Source organism: Mytilus californianus, unplaced genomic scaffold (assembly GCF_021869535.1).
Source record: "Mytilus californianus isolate M0D057914Y unplaced genomic scaffold, xbMytCali1.0.p SCAF_2, whole genome shotgun sequence".
NCBI classification, from domain to species: Eukaryota; Metazoa; Mollusca; class Bivalvia; order Mytilida; family Mytilidae; genus Mytilus; species Mytilus californianus.
The window spans coordinates 21681866-21705713 of record NW_026262668.1 but is presented as its reverse complement, the minus strand read 5'-3'; the positions used below and the strand labels follow the sequence as shown (position 1 = coordinate 21705713).

At 33.9% G+C, this 23848-nt stretch overlaps 1 protein-coding gene across 1 annotated transcript; it reads left to right on the top strand.

Annotated features, from left to right (window-relative positions):
- Positions 1–11052: 11052 nt before the first annotated feature.
- Positions 11053–18054, top strand: LOC127729481 (toll-like receptor 7). Its single transcript, XM_052237315.1, has 2 exons — positions 11053–11598; positions 15894–18054. Exons 1-2 carry the CDS (start codon positions 11590–11592, stop codon positions 17979–17981), a joined length of 2097 nt encoding a protein of 698 aa, XP_052093275.1. The 5' UTR covers positions 11053–11589; the 3' UTR covers positions 17982–18054.
- Positions 18055–23848: the final 5794 nt, after the last annotated feature.

Sequence of the window (23848 nt, the reverse complement as noted above, 5' to 3'; positions counted from 1 at the left end):
CTTTAAAATGGGTACAAATTTTTGCCCTGGCTTGAACACCCCTGTTCTTTACGAATTTCGATGCCAAAAACTAGCGAGAATAGGATGTTAAAATTTTTAGAAAATCGAAGGATATGTATTTTTTTGTACCCATTTTTAATATCGCTATTTAATTCTACAGTGCATAAAATCAAAATCCGAAATTCTATGTTCAGATATAAAAAAATAAGATTTCCTTTTATTTTAATGTTCTAAAATGAAAATAATATGTAAACTCATATATTTTTCTCTTAAAGATATACTTACAATCAACAGTATTTACCGTCGGTACTTTGCCGTAAGCGAATGAAAAAAAAAAACAAAAGCGCGCCATTTTTCAGTTGACGTCGGCCGACGCAAAATAGTCCAATTTTCGGCGTAGGACTACTGAGCGCCGCCGAATCACATTTTGGCCAAAAAGGCACATCCGGTTGTCCTACTGTAGGACGTTGACAATACGTTTCCGTAGAGTTTTATTTATGACGTCAATAAAACATACGTGGTTCGCGGATTTTACGTCGTCCGCTCCAAATAAAACATAGCACTCAACTGGCTGTAATTTCAGTATCAGGCATTTGACTGATTTGTAGATCTTACTCTGCTGAACAATTTTGTCATTTACACTTTCTCTCTTTCTATAATAATATTAAATATAATACATAACCCAAAACTGATTAGGAAACGGATGAATATAAGCTAACAGCTTGTTTCTGGATCCTATTAATTATTCACTTGTATTAATATGTAAATGCCAATAATAAAATATGTTTACACTAACCCAAAACTGTAAAATTTTCTAAAAATTAACTATTTCTGGACAGTAACCCAACAATAAGTTATCCTATTGGTCTGAAGATTACTTGATAGGTAGATCTAAACCTGTTTAAACACTTTCCCCTATGTCAGTTTTGCTCTTACTGCTTTAGTTTTTGAGATGAAAGCCAAAAACTTCATTTGACACCTATGTTCTATTTTTAGAAACTGCCGCCATGTTTTTTGATGGATCAAATCCCCGAATACAATCTATAAACTAGATACCATAAGGAACATTCATTTAAAGTTTAGAAGTATTAGGCCCAGTAGTTTCAGAGGAGAAGATTTTTAAATGTTAGCAAACATGATGAACAAATTGTGCAAAATTGTCCTATGAAGGGCAATAACTCCTCAAGGGGTCAATTGACAATTTCAGTTATTAAACTTTTATGTAGATCTTACTTTGCTGAACATTTTTGCTGTTTACAGTTTATCTTTATCTTCAATAATATTCAAGATAATAACCAAAAACTGCAAAATTTCCTTAAAATTACCAATTTAGTGTCAGTAACCCAACAATGGGTTGTTCGATTCGTCTGAAAATTTCAGGGCTGTTAGATCTTGACCTATTGAACATTTATATCCCGTCAGATTTGCTCTCAGTGCTTTAGTTTATAGTTTTGAGATATAAGTCAAAAACTGCATTTGTCACTTATGTTCTATTTTTAGCTATGGCGGCCATGTTTGTTAATGAATCAAAATTTCGGATACAATATATAAACTAGATACACTAAGAAACATTCAGTTATAGTTTGAAGTTATTTGGCCCAGTAGTTTCAGAGGAGATTATTCTTGAAATAGTTTACGACGACGACGACGACAGACGACTACGGACGTCGACGAACGCCAGGTGATGGCATAAGCCCACCCGGTGAGCTAAAAATGATGGTTTTTAACCTAAATATTTCATTTGGAACAGTTATAGGAGTTGCAGTATATAAAGAATAACCAAACATTGTCTCTAAATATAAATTTTATTTGTACTCGGCTCAAAACAAGATAGAAATGCTCGGCGAAGCCTCGCTTTCTACCTGTTTCTAAGCCTTGTAAACATTTTTTTTTTATTTCGAGACAATGTATGGTTATTCTATATTTCACAGCACAGTAGAGTGATATGAAAAAATATCGCTAGAAACCAAGGGCGCACGTGCCGTTGTCAATGTCGATGTGAGCCAAGAATCCGTGTTGAAGGCCGTACTTTTCCCTATAATGGTTTACTTTTACAAAATGTGACTTGGATGGAGAGTTGTCTCATTGGCACTCATACCACATCTTATATCTATATAAGATAGCTACAGCACACTGTTAAAAAGGATGAAATGTTATACCAAAATCTACACCATATCCATATTAAGGACAACTATTCCTAAAAATCAGTGTGTTTAAGTATCCTTAACACCAAAACAACGTGTTATGTATCACTTAGATGTGATTTAACACTAACTTAACACTTAATAGTGTTGGTTTCGTGCGAAACTCTACTCTAACTAGTGTTACCTCCGTGTAAGATGTACACCTTTAAACCAAGATGTAATGTCACACCAAACTTGATATCTATTCCAATAATCGGCGTGTTTGATTGTTTTACACCATAAATCTTGTTAGGTATCACCGATGTGGGACTTCACCCTTAAAAGTATGGATTATGTGCAACTTACTATTCGAATTAGTGTAACCTCCGTATGGAATGTATACAATCAGAAACGGTTGAAACGTTACATCAACGTTTACACATATTCAAACAAATATTCCAGAAAAATTGATTGTTTCATAGCTTTACACCATAACACGTGTAATTATACACTAACATACCACTTAAAAGTGATACTTCACCGTGTAATTTCACACCAACATACCATTTAAAGTGTCAATTTACCAAGGCACAACTAGCTTTCCCTGCAAGATTCAGAAAAGGTAAACGTCATACATGTCATATGATCCGTTCTAAATAAATGATGTTGTTTATACGATTATCTCGGATTTGATATCGTGAACCGTGCTCGATGGGAACCTTTTTTGTAAATAAATGAACACAGAGTAATGTTTCGGCTTTGAGCCGAAAGTCACACCAGCTACAAAAGGTGCTGTGCCAAAGGCAAAACAGTCCACCACGCAAAGAAGTCTAGAATACAATGCACGCATTAGTTGAAAAGAATGTAGGAGTAAACAACACATCACCGCACTTCATATCAATAGGATGGAACCACCCGCAGGTTCTCAGTTTTACTCGCCCAGAAAAGTCGACGGCGGGGAGCCGACAGAATCAGTTGAAACCAAGCCAACCTCAGTTAATTCTACCTGTACAGAAATCTGCAAGGATCAATATAGCGGGAAATCTTGTGCTAAAATACAACCTGTCAATGTGTATCAAAAGGACAACCTGAACAAAGCTATCCGGATGAATGCAATCATAGACTACCAAAGCAACCGGACTTTTGCCTCGCCCGAAATCTTCAGTGTTTTTGACAAACAAGAAAAACCGGAAAACTATGTCTTATCAACATGCTCCGGCAGAGTAGTCACTTCCTGGAAAAGAGGGAGAGGTTTCGTCATGGAATCATTACAAGGTTATATTAGATTTGAGTTGCTTCTATTAATAGAATGTGACAACATTTCCAACAATAGGGACGAAATGCCTTCTCCTGAAGTCACAATGCATTATCCGCACTTCAAAGAACTGAGAGGAAGCATTCTACCGAGAAACGTTGCAAAATTCTACTTTTAATTGGAAGAGACCTAATCGAGGCACACCACGTCATTGAACACCCAGGGCGTCATATGCACAACAGTTGAAACTGTGTTGGGTAGTGATAGGAGATACTTGCATTAACAAACAGTTCCTCTCGAGTTAAATGTGAAAATAACCAACATTTTGCTTACCGGATAACCATCGACGTTTCAACCATGTTCAAGCAACGAATTTGTGAGAAACTCAAACAGAAGTTGGGTAGCACCGTTACCGTTCCGAGTGCCAAGACAGCCATTGCCAAGCAACAGACAACAAGCTTTTCATCGTGTAATTCTGTTAGACGCCAGTCTTAGTAGTAACACGGTAAAACGAGAATACTTTCTCACATTTATGAGTAAGATTCTTGACAACAATCACGCAGAGCTTGCCCCACCATTGGACGACCATGAAGAGTGCTGGTATTCACAATTATTTGGTGTTTTTCACCCCAAGAAACCCGATCAGATAAGAGGTGTGTTTGATTTTGCCGCCAAATGTAACGGAGTCCCACTTAACGGTGTCCTGCTGACAGGCCCATACTTGAGCAATGATTACTTTTGCGTTTCAGGAAAGAGATGGTTGCAGTAAATGCTGACGTTCAACACATGTTTCACTGTTTTGTAGTCAGAAAAGACCACCGAAATTACCTAAGATTTCTATGGCATAAAAACCATGACCTAAACGAAAACCCTTTCGAATACCGCATGAGGGTTCCTGCTTTTGGAAAAGTTAGTCACCTGCCGTTGCTACGCTTGGACTCAGAAAACCAGCTCAGGCATCAGAACAGGAGTTCGGCAGTCACGTGACAAACTTTGTAACAAGAAACTTCTATGTCGACGATGGTCTTACGTCATCAAGGACACGCAACAAGCATTAGCAAAATATGGAAACTTAAGGCTTCACAAGTTCGCCTTTAACTGTGCGGAAGTTATGTCTGTATTTCACGCCAGTGATTAAGGATCTGGACTTATACTGTGAATACGTGCCGTATCTCAGCAAGACTGTTACCAAGGAGCTACATGTCTTCTCTTATGCGTCCGAAAAAGCCATAGCAGCTGTCGCATATCTCCGCACGACAGACAGTAGTGGTGAACCAAATCTTGAGTTCATTCTGGGTAAAGCAAAAGTTGCTCCAACAAGTCTGAAGAGGTCATACCATTCCACGACTAGAACTATCTGCTGCCGTATTAGCAGTTGAGATCGCACAATGCATCATAGATAATGTAGATTTACATATAGAAACTGTGAATGTCTACACTGACAGTAAAGTGGTCATATGTTACATTAGTAAGGAGACAAGAAGATTTTTTTTATCTATGTTGCAAATAGAGTGGAAAGAATAAGGAAGTTTAGCGTTCAAGTCAATGGAACTATGTACCAACGAATCGTAATCCTGCAGATTCATTAAGAAGATCCGTACCAGCCGACGAAATTCATAGTAGTGAGTGGTTACTAGGACCTAGACAACTTCTTTCCTCAAAACAGTAAGAAATTCTAAGGACGAATATCAACTAGTTGATCCAGATGAAGATCGAGAAATCCGTGCCACTGTGAATGCTGCAAAGACACATACCAAACCTGAGCCTAAAGGTATTGGAACTGATAGATTCAATCGATTCTCCAACTGGCCATCACTTGTGCGAGCGATAGCCATTTTGAAATGTTTCTCCCGTTTAAACCGGTCAAAAAAGGACGAATTAGTGACTTCTCTAGAAAGATTCGACGTAAGGAACAAATTCCAAAGCAAAGCCTGATAGCTAACCTCTAACCGTTTTTAGACGAAGAAGTACTATTACGAATAGGAGGCCGTATCGTCAAATCTGACTTGAACCTCCGTGAAATGAAACCATTGATCGGCCCCGGACGCCATCACATAACAACACTATTAGTCTAACACTACCATGACAAGGATAAACATCAAGGTCGCCACTTCACAGATGGAGCAATTAGATCCGCAGGATTCCGGATCGTTGGAGCGAAAGGCTTGATCTCGTCTATTATTCATAAATGTGTAACATGTCGCAACCTAAGAGGAAAAACCGAGTGTCAAATTATGTCTGATTTGCCAGAGGACCGTCTTGAACCATCAGACTAAAGTTGAAATCGACACCTTTGTACCCTGGACAATTGTTTCACGTAAACCCGTGGTGGATACGCCAACCCCAAAGGTTGGGCAATTCTATTTACATGCTTAGTGACAAGAGCTGTTAACATCGAACTCATCGAGGAAATGTGCTTATCAGCCTTTACACAGCTGTTAGAGGCCAAGTTAAGATCTTCAAATCCGACCATAGAACGAACTTTATTGGCGCAATCGATGACTTAAGAATCAACTCAATCAACGTTGAGGACACACCCTTCAAGAAAGTTTTGTACAATTATGGTACAACATGGATCTTTAATCTGTACAATTATGGTACAACATGGATCTTTAATCTGTCACATTCGTCCCACATTGGTTGAGCCTGGGAGAGAATGATTGGTATCGTCAGGAGAATACTTGGTTCAATGCTTTTAAATGTCGCCGGAAGGAGCCTAACGCATGACGTGCTCAACAAGTTAATGGCAGACGTTTCAGCAATAGTGAACTCTTGGCCTCTGGTACCGGTATCGACAGATCCAGAGAATTCGTTAATCTTAAGTCCAGCTATGTTATTGACACAGAAGACCGATTATTAGTACATCTTCACTTCAGATCAGCTTGGAGAATTCGACAATCGCGATCCATGTTAAGCCAAATGGAGACGTGTACAGGCTCTGACCAGTGTTTTCTAGTAACGTTGGAGAAAAGAGTACCTGCCGTTACTACAACAACGACGAAAATGGACCGAAGATCGCCGTTATTTCATCGAATGAGACGTCATTCTTTTAAAATGACCAAAACCTTTGCCGTATTCAATGGCCAATAGGAATTATAGTGAACTCATTTCAAAGTTCCGACGAACATGTCCGGAAAGCAGAAGTTCGAATAATCGTAAATAGGGAAGCCACCACCTACACACGACAAATCGGGGACATGATTCTTCTCATTGAGAACGACTGAATTTTGTGTAAATAGTGATATCTTTTAGACATCAGACGGGGAGTATTCTTTTCACATTTAATGTGTATTATATGTATTCATAAACTTTCCAGAACAAATGGCACTGGGCCGATTTCTTATATCATCATATTTATTTTACTTCTTGACTGTCTTTAACTTCCGTATATGCTCCAGTATTTCAATACATGTTACATGGACGACATTTAATCTTCTGAGGAAATCGAGACATATCACTGTCAAGTAAATTTGATTCATTTATAAACTGTGATAATTAAATCCGTTAATTTGGATAAGTGACACTGGTAGTAACCTCGTCATATCGAGAAGCGTTTAGTACAGTGATTTTGTCATATTTGTTTAAGATTAACATGGTTGTGTTAAGTGTTTTTGATGACAAACAGTGTCAAAATATAAACATTCGAATAGTTTGTTAAAGGAACTAATAACAACAAATTCAAGCTGGTAAGTATCTTCGTTTATAGCTAATATGTTAGTACATCAAAATTTGTATCATATAGTTATTAGTTTGACACAAAATAATGCTTGCGTATGTCAAAATTTAAAAGTTGTGATTCGTTTTCGTAGAAAATGGTGGATTAAACCTGGTTTTATAGCCAGCTTAACCTCTCACATGTATGACAGTCGCATAAAATTCCATTATAATGACGACGATGTGTGAACAAAACAAACAGACATAAAAGGTAAAAATGTCAAAAAATAAGGGTACACCCCTACATCTACATCTACATAATACTTCTTAACTTCAATATGTTGAAGATTACAAGAAGGCACATACTAGGGAAAAAAATTTAAAATCTGAACATATTATACAATAACAGCAGGCAACATTGTGTTATAATCTTAGTCAATATAAAATAAAAACAAATATTTAAACAAAGAAAAACAAAAAGGCATATAGACAAAGCACATAAGCAAAAACGAAAGACAAGAATACAAAAATTTACCATAGCACAATAACACAATGACGGGATGTATTAGTACTGAGCCACGTCAAATGGATTGGGACAAAAATAGACTAAACAGTTAAAGTAATAATTTACAAAGACAAATAAAAGAGTACCATAACACGTCATTAAGGTGACAAACAACGTCAGTACTTAGAATCTTTACTTAAAGACCATCGTTTATTATTTGTGAAGTTGAAAAGGAATATTTACCAACAAGGTCTTCCGATGAACTTTTTTGGAAAAAGCACGAGACGTTCTTTGACATACTACTAGTTCATCAATTTTCTGCTCAGACACTGGTGACGGTTTACAAAGTCTGAGTAGCATCTGCAAGCTCTTGAATATCGAATGAGTTGGGAAATGTATATCCCATATGCAGGAGAAGTTGGTATATTGCTACTAAGGTTGGAGAAACTGATAATTTTAAAATTAAAATCGTCTCGTTTGTCATATATTCTGCTACTAAGATGACCGCCATGTCAAATTCGAGGTATTATAAGTCTAAAAATGAGGCAGAGGAAGCCGTGTCTGTTGTTCCTTTAATTTCTAGTTCTGGGGATATATTAATGGAATTCAATCAGAAAAGTCTTGATTGTTAATGGAAAGAAAGAACAATATATATGAATGTGAAATTAAATGATCTGGCTTCTTTGATCTTCTTGTTTTTTACAAATTTCTGAAGGAACTCCGACTAATATGTAGATAAAAAGAGGTCGCTGCCGCACAGGTCGCTCCCATAGAAATACCGACAATTTGGTGACAAAGTCTACCTCCAAATTCAACAAATATTTTGTCAATAAGAAACTCCAGCATACTGGTCACTTGTTCCTCTGTGTAGCATGTTTTTTTTTTGTTCACTATTAACAAAATATGCCGTATGGTATCCAAAAGTAATAAATGTATAGCGTGCGCTACCATTTTTATGTTGAAAAGCATTGTAGATTTAAATTATTTGTTTTAGACGATTTTTCAATTACCCATAGGGAATGGCGGTACACAGGGTTGAAAAATTAAACGTTTTGATAGAACTAATTTCAGAGAAACATCGAGATTTACATTTATTCAGAAGTTCTTTAAGAGTTTTAACCACTACACGAGTAAACAGTTTCACGGTATTTCTGAAAACCCTCTTTCATTGCGGAACGAATCTTTGTCAATCTAATGGACAATTCTGTCGTCGAACATGCAGATGAGCTGGCAATGTATGGCTGTTTGTATAGAATATCCAAATCAAACAAGGTAAGTCCTCCGATTTGCTGCTCAAAGTAATGTTCATTGAAGCTATTAAGGACTTATGAATCACCAAAATCTCATCCTTGTCAAATGAATTTTTTGTATGTGGGATCATAAGTTACATGAGTGCTCATTTATTGCTAATTCTTTTACAAGACACTCGTAGTAGTACGATTTGCATACAAAGACAAGTCACGAACAGTTAAATTGTTTAATGTACGCTTTGCCAATTACAGCATCTAATTTTGGTTTAAAAGGCTTTTTTTCTTCTTAGTCAGTTGTAAAATTGTGTAACTTCGTTTAATTACAAGCGTTTTTAAACAAAAAATCAATATTGAGCCGAAACACATATTTATTAATTTGGATCTAAACCATGACAAACTTTATCAAAACCATGACGAATTTCTAGACACTTAACCTAACCATGTCATAACTTAACCAAACCATAGCAATTTCGATAGTTTGCTTATTCTGCGTTAGTTTCTTCAAAACAACAATTGCAATGTAGATCGTTTGACTAACAATGCAAATTAAAACATCTTATTTACTTTTTATTTGCTCGTTTGAATAGAACTGAGGCAATCGTTCGGGGAAGTAACTTAACACAACCATGTTCATCTTAACCAAACTATGACAAAATCACTGTACTAAACGCTTCTCGATATGACGAGGTAACTACCTGTGAGTGATTTATTAAATGCATACGAACTGTAAGTTATTTATATCTGAGATTTGAACTGTAAATTCTACTTTCGTTTTTGGTTGATTGATTTATATGATATTTGCATTTAAACTTCAATATGTTCCATTCAAACACATTGTAAGTATTGCTTTTTTTTTATTTCATTTTACCAACACACTGACTACTGTAACCATTCTGGTGGAATATCATAATTACAATTTTTCAAAACAAGCTGTTTGATTTATATATTCGCCGAGATTGCGATTCAGTCACTTGGTTATGCCTACTGGTCCGGTCAGTACAGTCATTGTTAAATTCTTTGGCTTACAGAGAACCAACATATATTGGGAGGGTTATAGTTAAACTTCAGCACTTCCAATATTGGTTCAAGTTCTGACTCTTCTTCCTAACCCCCCAGAAGGAGTTCTGAAGGAGATTCAGAACCTATTTTTCATTTTTTCATGGAAAGGAAAACCAGATAAACATAAGAACAAACAATAAAAATCAGTTGAAAAGGGCTTAACTCATCGATACAAAACAGAAAACAATCTTACAAAAAATACAAACCGGACGTGACAGGGTATATATATATATATATATATACATCCCCACAACAGAAAAGCACAGATCTGAGTGTACTCGCAGTTATTGACAGCTAGTTCAAAGCCAATAACAACTAATAAAAAATCATGCTTCTAATGCTAAAATATCAAACAGTACACATCCAACATCCAATGTATTTAGTGTAAAGATGTCATTAACATTAAATTTGTACAATGCCAAGATACAGGTATCGACAGATTGTAGTGCCATGAATGTACATATGTATATAAAAATAATATTATTTTACCTTTTATAATAAGTTTATTTAATAGATTGATAAGTTTACCCGGATCGTATCTAAATTTCAGGGCTCGGTAAACAACATCTCCGTGAAAATTAGAATGTGCTATCCCGTTTGAAATAAGTTTTCAAATGGTACAGCCAACCTTCCAAACCAAATCTTTGTATCTATGGAGGAATGTGTAAGTAAAGGTTTTAAGTAATTTAACGAAATCCCTGACTTAATAGTTCACAATTAACAAATAGATTACGTTCATTGAAATCCAAAACGTCACAGCAGACACGGGCATTGCGAACGAGTTGTGAAATATTAACACCGTGTGTATGTTTTGATATGCATGCTTTTGTTTTGTCTGTTTTACGACTCTCCACGGCTTTCGTATTGACTATAAACGTAGGTTAAAAATAAATGTCTATTGTCTTATTACGTTATATACATTCCGGTTTCAACTCCGGAAATAATTATCATTGTATGATTAGACAATACATGCAATATGTTATTGGTCCTTAAAATTTTAAGCGAGAAACTATTAAAATACGGAAATTTTTTATTAAAAAGTCGGAAGTGATTTATTGATCATCTATTAGTTTAAACATATTTTATTGTTCAAAAAGCACAAACGGATTATACACAAGTTTTTCAACTTAGTAACGACATCTCCGTGATCTATATTAAGTTATTAAATACAATAATCAACAATTGAACACTATTAGATATAATTCGAACTGTTAATAAAACATATCTCAAAGAGTCACAGAACGTGGTGAAAAAAATGACATTTAAGCAGATATACTAGTTTCGTTCAATAAAATTAAGGCCTTGTAAAGAAAGAAAATTCAGTAATTAACTGGATTGTTGAATAAAAATGTACGCCTTGAGAGGAAAGAAAATTCAGAAATTACTAGGATAATGTAAAATGCAATAGACATCAATGTTCATGTTGTTCAACAGTTGTGGAACAGCCATCTCAAAAAAACACTATACGTTCACTGTACGTGTTATTAATCAGATATTTGAACAGCCATATCAAAGAAACACTATACGTTCACTGTACATGTTATCAATCAGATATTTGAACAGCTATCTGAAAGAAACACCATACGTTCATTGTACATGTTGTTATGTGCACATGTTGTTAATCAGATATTGGAAACACGATCAATAATAAACAATAGACGTTTATTGTACATGGTGATAGTGTAAAACAGATATTGGAACTGACTTTAAACAAAACTATAATTCATTGATATTAGGATAAATATGACGAGAGTAAGTAAGCTTATAGAATGATGAGAAATATCTTTAGTAAATGCAGCTACAAATTGATGAAAATTTTACATTTATAACAGTTTTAAAGATTCAGAATTTTAATTGTTCATTTGATATGTTTTGTCTGAAATTTGGGCAACAGTTTTAATTCTGAAAATGCGATAACTTTCGTTCCCCCAGTGTTATTTAACCAATGTTTCTGTTTCACCGTGGCGAAGCTTCAAAGTCACGTCTTAGGGAAAGTCCATTTGATTTTCGCGAGGGGAGAGGGGTTGAAAATAGATAATTTGACCTGGTAAGAACTGAAAATTAAAAAAAATGCACAAGACAGGGTGTAAACGAATATTCTGCAACACAAAATGCAGGATTCAAATGTATAAAACAGTGAAAATAAATGTTCGCGCGGCAAGAAGAAAATCTACCGTCATTATACTGGATACCAAAACTTCACAAAACTCCTTATAAAGAACGATACATTAAAACTTTTGATTTTTCTACGCTTTACACTACTATTCCCCATGCTCAGTTAAAAGATCGACTTCACCATCTCATTAAACAGAGCTTTTTCTATAAAAATGGGAATCGTAGATATAAATTTCTTGTTTTGGGTTATAATAATTCTTATTTTGTGAAGAACCACACAGATTCTACCAGAAAATATACTGAAGATGATATTATCAAAATACTGGAATTTTTGATCAACAATATATTTGTTGAGTTTGGAGGATTGATATTTCAACAGACAGTCGGTATTCCAATATGGGTACCGATTGTGCACCTCTACTGGTCGATTGTTTTTGTACTCGTATGAAGCAGAATTCATTCAAAACCTTCTAAAATACAAAAAGAAAATCCACCTTGGGAAATTCTTTAATTTTACTTTCAGATGTATTGATGATGTCCTATCACTGAATAACCCATATTTCAGACAGTACTTACATCTCATATATCCCAGTGAAATTGAAATTAAGGATACTACTGATACTAGAAGGACACCTACATACCTTGATCTTTTCCTCAATATTGACACAGATGGACGACTTCACACTAAAATCTATGACAAACGGGACGATTTCAACTTCCCAATTATCAATTTCCCATTTGTCAGCTGTAACATACCCTCTGCCCAATCGTATGGTGTTTACATATCCCAGTTGATACGTTATGCTCGTGCATGTTCACACTATACGGACTTCATATACAGGAGTGTGCTCCTTACACAGAAACTGCTCCAACAGAGATTAGGAGGAAAGATTAAAAATGACACTCCGTAAATTTTATGGACACCATCACGAATTTATCTATACAATGTGTCTGTGTCTAAACTAACTAACGACATTTTCACCACGTCTAAGATTGTGGTTTACCATCTACATTGTCTGGTCTTCTAAGTACCGAACGTGATCTATTCCCGAATATAACTGTTTTGCTGAGTGTAAATTCGCATTTCTATTAGACGTGTCTCGGTATTTGTACATCCAACATTCATGTATTTAGTAATTCTGGTTAGATGTTGTTTTATATCTTATCGTTTGTGGTTTTAATTCTATTTTTATTTTCTATATGTATGTAAAAGTAAAGATACTAATCACCTAGTTCATTTATGTGATTTTTAGTTTAAAGCATCTATATGCACAGGATTTATTTGTTTTTACACAGTTTAATTTAGAAGAAAACCCGACATGGTTATAAAATAATTACACCATTACTGACACAATTCTATATTAATATGCTTGTAATGGTTAGAAAATACATCTACATCAAATAACACCATTACAAACTTAATCCCAATTTTATATTCTATTTTTAGTAATTTACTTGTGACGTCACTTTTTGTGGCGTTGATACATTCGTGTGACGCACAGTTCATTATTCTATTGTGCTGTATTTGTGTTCTGTCGTAAATTAATTTTAGGTGTTTGTTGTTATTCTGTGGTTTACATGTTGAAATGTACTATTATATTATTTATTTATGTATTTCTCTGTCCTGAATGTTCTTGCATTTGTTTGTGCGATATTCCTGTCACGTAATGTTGTCATTTTAGCGGTATTTTTAACATTTCCATATAAGCGGGAAGTTTGGTTAGCCATAAAACCAGGTTCAACCAACCATTTTTTTCTTAAAATGTCCTGTACAAAGTCAGGAATATGGCAGTTGTTATCACATAGTCCGTTTCTATGTATGTTGGCGTTCGTTTTTGTAGCAGTTCAGGGTTTCTGTTGTTCCGTTTTGTTTCATCTAATAGATGATGTGTTTCCCTCAGTTTTTGGTTTATTGACCCGGATTTGTTTTAGTTATATCGATTTATGACTATTGAACAGGGTATACTACTATTGCCTTTATTTGTTACACATTGTCGTCAATATGATGGTTTTTATGCGACTTTCATACAAGTGAGAGGTTTAGCTAGCTATAAAACCAGGTTTAATCCACCATTTTCTACATAAGGAAACGTCTTTACCAAGTCAGAAATATAAGAGTTCCATTCGTTAGATGTTTTTGAGCTTCTGATTTTGTCATTTTATAAGGAACTTTCCGGTATGAATTTTCCTTGGAGTTCGGTATTTTTGTTATTTTAGTTTTCTATTCACATGACATGTTATAACATGTTTTGAGACGAATGGTGTCACCATTGACGTTGTTTCGGCGTTTCATGCCAACAGATGCATGAATTTATAAATGTTTGCTGTATGAAATTTCTAGTCAAGAATATGACAGTTGTTTTCCATTCGTTTGATAAGTTTGAGCTTTAGGTATTGCTATTTGATAAGGGACTCTCTGTTTTGAATTTCCCTTGGAGTTCGGTATTTTTGTTATTTTACTTTTTCTATGTAGTACAACACCAGAATTAAGTATAGGACGGCATGGTTTATCATCAGGAGTTTAAGTACTCCGAGTCTGCTTTCAGTAACTTCGAACATTTTTATACGAATTTATAATCACCGAAATACACATTAATGAAGTTTTTTTAAAGTCATTTTTTATGTGTCTCATTTATATTCTATTAAGTAATTCTTTCCCTCAGTTTTGTTCTGTTGTATTTGTCTAATAGTCAACTTTATATTTTCACCTTCTTTCCTTGCTTGTCCAATTATTTTGAATTAAGTATATTATACTCTATTCGGCATAATGTTTTATTCATTTTGTGTTTTGTTACCTACAGTGTTTTAAAGTTTTGTGCTTTTCCTGTACTTTAGTTTTTCTTGTATATTTCTTGTTGTACGTTTTTTGAAATCTACTGATCAAGATGAAAAAAGTAGGATTAATATTTAAAATAGAATTAGGTTAACCACGTCACATTTCATGTTTTTATTTTAGTGAATAAAAGAGTGGACATGTTTTGGTTGCCAATGAAACAACTTCCGTCCTCGTTTGCTTATCGATATATATATTAGAGGTGTACAGAATTTTTTTGTTTCCTGAACAATTGGTTATTTCTATTTTTTTTTTAATTTTCGAATTCAAAGAACCAAAAAGTGTGACTTTCTCTCTTGTATGAATAAAGTTGATGTGCGATATACGTAGATGAGACAGCAATACAGCGACACACAAAAATGAAAACCTTTTGGAGTCAGTCTACAAGTAAAGTATCTACACAATATGTCATTATATATTGGTAAATTATAACTATTACTATTACTCACGAGTGTAGAAAAGTTCGTTGTAAATAAACTTGAAAGGGATTCCCCCTTTTGACAAAAACGTTGAATATGAGTTAGGACATCCACTGTCGAGGATACTGTCCACAATGGTGTTATATAATAAAGTATCTTTTAATGTATCATTAGAATACATTTGGTTGTTTAGAGGAGTTGCGATATAAACTGCCTACATATGTTTATCATGTTTCAAGGTAGGAGCAAGTCAATGTTTTAATCCCCCCTCCGACGGGCGGATCGACGATAGAACACACTAACGTACGAACATTAGGCCGAATGGACGCAACACTCACTGCAGACTTTCGCTTTCCTAACGGGGATGCATAATAATACCGTATAGTGATGAATACTTGCAGTCGAGTTAATGAAAGAAACCTTAAAACACTAAACAGCCGATATGAAATGATGCAGTCATACGCTCTTATTTAACAGTTTCAATAGAACAAGGAAAGGTTCAAAACAAATCCGGAATCATCAAAACTCGACAGTAAATTATTTGAACTTTTAAACAATAAGTAGCCACGATTACGGCTTATTATGTTGACTATAATTGATGTACATATAACACGTAAATGCTTAGAAAAATCTTAATTCTTAAACAAAACAAAATTTACAGACCTTTTGTTTAATTTCAGCGATTAGGCAGCAGTCTCCTTCTTTTGGTGATAGCTAGATGTACCATTGGATTGAATTGTCCCCTGTTCATTTGCTATTGCAAACCAAGAAATACAGCACGTTGTATGAACCATGGAACAAATCTGACTTACATTCCACGTCTTCCTAATGATGTTAAAATTCTAACGTTCGTCAACAATTACCTCCCGAACATAACAAGACTTACATTTGAAAACTTATCAGCCGAATATATCACTCAGCTAAACCTATCACAAAATCATATCAAAACAATTTCTAGGGATGCTTTTGTTGATTTCAAATCATTTTATGTTTTAGATCTAAGTTCAAATATAGCAATTATTCTCGATTCTCTGTATGAAGCATTTGTAAATGTGAACTTTGTACAACAAGGGTCGCTTTATTTAAGCAATATAACCAGGAAAGGCTTTCGGACAGATATTTTCAAAACCTTAGAGCATGGAAAAATAAACAAAATTGTCCTACAAAATAATAATATATTACGAATTGACGGATCATCTTTTAAAAATTTAAAGTATTTGAATACATTAGATGTCTCGAACAATGATATAGTATATGAAAACTTATTTGGTTTACGTAAGCTTACTCGACTTTTCATTAGTAACAATAATTTGCACAGTGTCCCAAGCTTCTGTGCATCGAATGGGTCGTCTCTTGTCCCAAACTTAAGAAAGCTAAGTATGAACAATAATAGAATAAAAGTCCTGAAATCTAAGGATTTCCTTTGTGTGAAGCGGCTAGATAATTTAAATATGTTAAAAAATCCATTTCGAGAAATACAGGACAACGTCTTTTCTTCCTTAAGAAAATTACGTAGATTACGTATCCTGCCAATTGGAAATAGTCTCAAACGTATACAAAGTTATGCCTTTAACATGTCAAATGTTAACTCAATAAATTTAGCCGATGCACATTTTAAATTTAAGTCCAAAAGTTTCAATGCCGATAACATATTTCGTTTTTGCCCTCGTCTGTATGCATTGATTTTATCGTACAATTGTATACCTTCAAATACAGCAACGGCAATGAAGATGTTTGGCCTTCTTCATCAATTGAGACAATTAACACTACAATCTGTTGGATGGGAAGTAATACCGGAAAACTTATTCCATCGGCTAACAAGCTTGAAAGTACTCGAGTTAGAGAGCAATGATTTATTTTCATTATCCTTTAACAATCCTTTCCTGGGAGTAAACAGCTTACTACATCTTGGAGTTGGTGGAAACAAACTAAATACTTTTAATAAGTCGTCTTTGCCAGAGAATATTTTTAACACCTTGAAGACCTTAAATTTAGCAAGAAATCCGTTCACCTGCAATTGTGATTTAACGTGGTTTGTTCATTGGTTAAACGATACAAAAATAGTAATGCGAGAGTATCCATCTAATTATTATTGTGTTACACCCGGAGTTTGGAAAGGGAAACAACTCAATACATTTAGCCAAGATTGTTCATATAAAAGAGTAAAGATTACACTTATCGTAGTTTTGTGTGTTACTGTTGGTGTGGTATTTATAATAGCCCTGATAGTTATATTCAAAATACGATGGCATATTCGGTATTGGATATATCTTCTGAGCGCGAAACGTAGAGGTTATAGCAGGATGGATTCCAATGAGTATATGTATGATGGATTTGTAGTGTACTGTGATACTGATAGAGAATGGGTACATCAAAAGTTAGTCCCATTTCTCGAAGTTGAACATGGATACAAATTATGTATTCATTACAGAGATTTCCATGTTGGTAAATTGATAGTGGATAATATTTTAGAAAATATGGAGGAAAGTAGGAAAATAATTCTGGTAATGTCAAATGCTTTCTCCAGAAGTAAGTGGTGTCAGTTTGAGGTTCTATTGGCGAATGACAGATGTTTAAATCATGACAGTGAAACGATAGTAACAATTCTTTTAGAAGATGTAAATAGTCGGTACTTTACCAATGTACTTAAACTAATTCTGACGTCCACAACTTATGCTGTGTGGACTGATGATGAAATCGGACAACGGTTGTTCTGGAACCAGATTCTTAGTTCATTTAAAAGAAATCTTGTCCCCAGACTACAATAAAGAAGAAATATAAACAATGACAATTGAACAGCGGTATACTACTGTTGCCTTTATAATACACAAGATAAGATAAGATTTTGTTTTATTTCCAATAGAGAACCCATTATGGACAAAATCAGTAGAATGATTAGCACATAAAACATTTACAATACAGACAACACAAAACAAGAGTCTCATGAGAGCCTGATATCGCTCACCTGTTATTTTAGTTTCAGGCATTTGACTTATTTGTAGATCTTACTTTGCTGAACAATTCTGTCATTTACACTTTGTCTCTTTCTGTAATAATATTAAAGATAATACATAACCCAAAACTGTAAAATTTCCTAAAAATTAACTATTTCTGAATATTGGTCGGAAGATTAGATCTAAACCTTAATTGTTTACCACTTTCACCTATGTCAGTTTTGCTCTTACTGCTTTAGTTTTTGAAATGAAAGCCAAAAAACTTCATTTGACCCCTTTGTTCTATTTTTAGAAACTGCCGCCATGTTTTTGAAAGGATCAAACCCCCGAATACAATATCTATAAACTAGATACCCTAAGAAACATTCAGTTAAAGCTTAGAAGTATTTGGCCCAGTATTTTCAGAGAAGAAGATTTTTGAAAAAGTAATAGACTTGCACGAAAAAATGTAAAATAAAATAAACGTTTCAAGGGCAATAACTCCTTAAGGAATCAATTGACTATTTTAATCATTTGACTTATTTGTAGATCCTACTTAGCTGAACATTTTTGCCATTACACTTTCTCTCTATCTAATATAATTTTAAAGATAATAACCAAAAACAGTAAAATTTCATGAAAATAAAATATTTCGGACAGTAACCCTACAATGGGTAGTCCAATTGGTCTGAAAATTTCATAGCAGATAGATCTTGACTTATTCGTCACTTTAACTCAGTAACTTTTGCTCTAACTGCTATAGTTTATGAGATAAAAGCCAAAAACGGCATTTGACCCCTATGTTCTATTTTTAGCCATGGCGTCCATGTTTGTTGATGGATCAAAACTTCGGATATAAGTTATAAACCAGTTATCCTAAGGAACATTGAGTTAAAGTTTAGAAGTATTAGGCCTAGTAGTTTCAGAAGAGAAGATTTAGCAAACATGATGAACAAATTGTGTAAAATTGTCTTTAAAGGACAAGAACTCCTTAGGGGTCAATTGACAATTTTGATCATATTAACTGTTTTGTAGATCTTACTTTGCTGAACATTTTTGCTGTTTACAGTTTATCTTTATCTTCAATAATTTTCAAGATTATAACCAAAAACTGCAAAATTTCCTTAAAATTACCAATTTAGTGGCAGCAACCCAACAATGGGTTGTTCGATTCATCTGAAAATTTCAGGGCTAATAGATTTTGACCTATTGAACATTTTTATCTTATCACATTTGCTCTAAATGCTTAAGTTTTTGAGATATAAGCCAAAAACTGCATTTGACCCCTAAGTTCTATTTTTATCCATGGCGGCCATGTTTGTTGATGGATCAAAACTTCGGATACAATTTATAATTTAGATACCCTAAGGAACATTCAGTTAAAGTTTGAAGGTATTTGGCCCAGTAGTTTCAGAGGAGAAGATTCTTGAAATAGTTTACGACGACGACGACGGACACCAAGTGATGGCATAAGCTCACATGGGGCCCTTCGGGCCCGGTTAGCTAAAAAGTAAACAAACAGCTCAAATATGGAATACAATATGAGTTAATTATGTAACCATTAAACTCATAATGCTCAGTGTTTGTTGACATGCACCAGAAGCAGCGTCACATCCATAGTTGTATCATTGTCAACATCTTCTTATTTTCATATATCATGAGTTAAGTTCACCTCGTGGCTGATGCAGTTGGGACAAATTTTATAGTTATCTAAATGCAGAAGTCACATAGGGCGGCTTCTTAAAGGACACTCCAACAAATGAAATAGATACGAATATTTAAGCACTTTTAATATAATGCATTAACACATTAATGTTAAAAAATTATTAAAGTCCTCATCGTGGCTGATGCACATGGACAATAATTTTTAACTTGAATGAAATAATTCATAGATTATCCTAATTTGACAATGGCGCAACCATCTATTAGAAAACTTTACTAATTAATCGATATATCTTTATATAAACATTATGAAATAACACTTACAGTACAAACTTTAGTGCAACAGATGCGTATTTCGAAAATAAGTGTCTATTCAGTGATGCTCAATAAAGATTATTATGATGATTAGTAGAAGACGCTTGCCCTGTCGACGCACCCAGTCTCGCTTCTTTTGGGGTTCATGCGATTCCCTTAGTTATTTTAGATACGCAGAGACAGGTAAACGGGTATTTGCGACAGTAAAACTACCGATGGACTTCCACAAAGCTTCAAATACAATACAGTTATCTCTATTCTAATGCAAAATAAACAAATCATTCAATTTTAGTCATTATTTCTGTGTGAAATTTTCATTAAACAAAAATTCCGCGAAATGATGTTATCTTCTTTGGCGCCTAAACTAGGTGACGTCATAGGTGTGCTTCCAGCATCAAACTTAAACACCGGGCTTTTTCTGGCTTCTTGTCCGCTTCAAAATGTAATAAAAATTGATGAAAAGAAGATTTTTTTTTGCTTATTATTGGAGAAATTACATGTCGATATATTCCGAAATTCAAAATGTCGGCTTCCTTAGTTACAGACAGGGAGATTGAGAATTTTACGCTTGTCGTCATCCAATCAGAGTCATTGATACAAACTAATTGCATTTAAGGAATGACTGTAATATTTTTTCTGTCTATGAAGAAATAACATAAAAAATGTGGTGCACACTGAATAACGAGCGTAGCGGGTTATTTTAAAGTGTGCACCACATTTTTTATGTTATTTCGAATAGACAGAAAAAATATAACAGTCATTTCTTATAATTTAATTCTAAATTCCATTTTAAACCGGAGTAAACCATGAAAAAACGTTGATGACGTCACGATCAGATGACAAAATTATGTCTTTGAGCTGATAAACAAAACAACGTCAGCAAATCAGAAGACGCGTTACATCCAAAATTAAATAATTAGAATATATGTTACCTTGTATCTCCTTTATCGATTCATGAGGTTTGAACATCGGTAGGCCAAATGTTATAATAAATGTTGGCTAAATGTTTATGCAAGTTACTATGCGGGACGATAAATGTCTCTTGTCTAAATCTTAGACATTTAAGGAATGACTGTAATATTTTTTCTTTCTATGAAGAAATAACATAAAAAATGTGGTGCACACAGAATAACCCGCGTAGCGGTTTATTTTAAAGTGTGCACCACATTTTTTATGTTATTTCGAATAGACAGAAAAAATATATCAGTCATTTCTTATAATTTAATTCTAAATTCCATTTTAAACCGGAGTAAACCATGAAAAAACGTTGATGATGTCACGGTCACATTACAAAATTATGTCTATGAGATGATAAACAAAACAACGTCAGCCAATCAGAAGACGCGTTACATCCAAAATTAAATTATTACCATATACACAAAAAAACAACATCGGTACACGAAATTCCTACAACACTAAAACTTTGACGATTGAAAAGTTTTAATTAAAACATATCCAGAAATCAACGCCACTTTGCTTATTTGAATATTATACTAAAGAAATCGGATACGGGTCACGAAAAATTATATTGAAATGATAGGGAATTTTGAAAAAAATGTATGTTTTAACTTTAATTTAAGTGATAGACAGTTTGCGGGGACAGAAAATAAATATACACAACAATATACACCATTTAAACGAAACACAATGACTGTCGTTGCAAAAATCAAGGTTCCTGAGCTATTTTAAAAATCGAAGCGAGAGGCTTTTAACATTGCAGTATAAAATACAGGCTAAAATGGCTGAAACGTCAAATTTGCAAACTTCGTGTTGAAAATTGGTTAACAGGGTCATTACAAAAACAGGTTGCGGGGATGAAACTTGAAACTTGAATGTCCAAAGAATAAGCAAGTCCAAACCTTGTATGTGTAGTCGTTGAACTCTAGGTTCCCACGTAAAGTTAAAATGCCCCTATTTCAAGAAGAATAAACTCACGAAAACACGAAAAATTCACTAAATTCGAATTCATTGTTTTGATTTTGACCGCCTGACAACTTTACGGAAATATCAGAGTGATTATAAACAAGGACTCTGTGACGGGCAACTTATAATATCCATGTTTTAAAGATTTTAATGTTATCAAGCCAGTCCAGTTCAAACTATTATCACGTGGTACAATTCTCATTTACATATTATGAATATTAATTAGCAAAAGTACTTCTAATTTCTGGCTATGACGAGACTTTTACCGATGACAACAACAACACAGTCATTGACATATAAAGAAGCACATACTACAAAAATTGAAATTAAAAAAGCTAGTTCTGCAAATCTTTATCAAATGTTGACTTTTTATTAGAATCCACAAACCATTAAAAATGTATATAAAGAACATCATTTTATTGCCGAAACCATTATCGGATTGAAGAAAAATAACTGACTTTGTTCTGTTGTTCAAGAATAACCCTAAAAGTCCTAAATATATATTGCATTTTTGTGATTGAAAACATTTTTTTATAGGTAACATGCAAATTTTTACACAAGCTATTACACTCCAATTGTAAACTTTGTATGCCTTTATATATCAAAATAACTTAGTGAAATTAGTTCACATGGTTGACTGTAAAAAGAAAACAATTGTTATTTTAGTTTTGAATTGTAACGTTTATCCGAATGACGTCATCAAAACTGATGCTATTTGTGACGTTTTTGCGTATAAAAGTAGCAGGTACTTGAAATTACTGATAACGTTTTGCAGTAAAACCATTGCATTTTGACCGATTTTCAAAATGTTTAGTGTTGCAGATTGCAAATCGTTCTATATCTGCTATCACAGTTTGATTTCTGTAAATATATATTTGATAAAAACTGTTTGTTCAAATTTAGAAGGCTATAGCTCGGCAGATAAAGTCGATCGAATTCGGGAAAATCTCTTTTTGAATGCGCTATTTAACTAACATATTTCTTGAGAAATTTACCCATTTGCTGTTGGTTTAAACATGTGTTGACTCCACTAGTATTAAAAATAACAAAATATTAAAGTTATTAATAATTTTGACAATGTCTTCCAAAATAATTTCTGCGAAAACCAAATCATACCCTGATTTTTGTATTCATCATTCTAAAACTTCATTATGGCATACAATTTTATACTCCGCCTTAAGGTAGATTCATGGTATACCGCCATCTTGGATTGTACAATCGCAGTACACAATCGGTCTAGATCTTTGCCTAAATCTACAAATTTGGAGACAAATAGGCAATTTATAGGTTAGACTGTTTATTTGATGAAAGAAAACTTGGTGATTTATTGCATTATCCAAAATGTTTAAATAAATACCAAATAAATGTGTTTTTAGAATCATTTTTTCAACTTGGCCATTTAAGGGGAGATAACTCTTTTAGTTAAAAATTTATACTGGACTGATAGGGAAATTTTAATTTTTTACTTGTAGCAAGAAAACAAGTTCGGTGACACCATTTTTTCTTTTTATTTTCTTAAAGCATATTATAAAACCTATCTTTTCATATTTTATTTCAAAATTCTATCTCATAGATTTCTTTTTATGCACAAAAATGTGTTTTTTCATGAACAATCTAAGCAAATTTGTGCAATTTCGTACGACCCGTAGCTTGAAAAATAGCACGGTGACCCATACTTTTTATTATATTTTTGGAAAAGGCATAGAAAAATCTTTATTTTGGCAAAGTATAAAAAAATTCTATCTGAGGAAATATATACCTATGATCTACCTTAATTGTTCATGCATCTCACTTTATTGTCA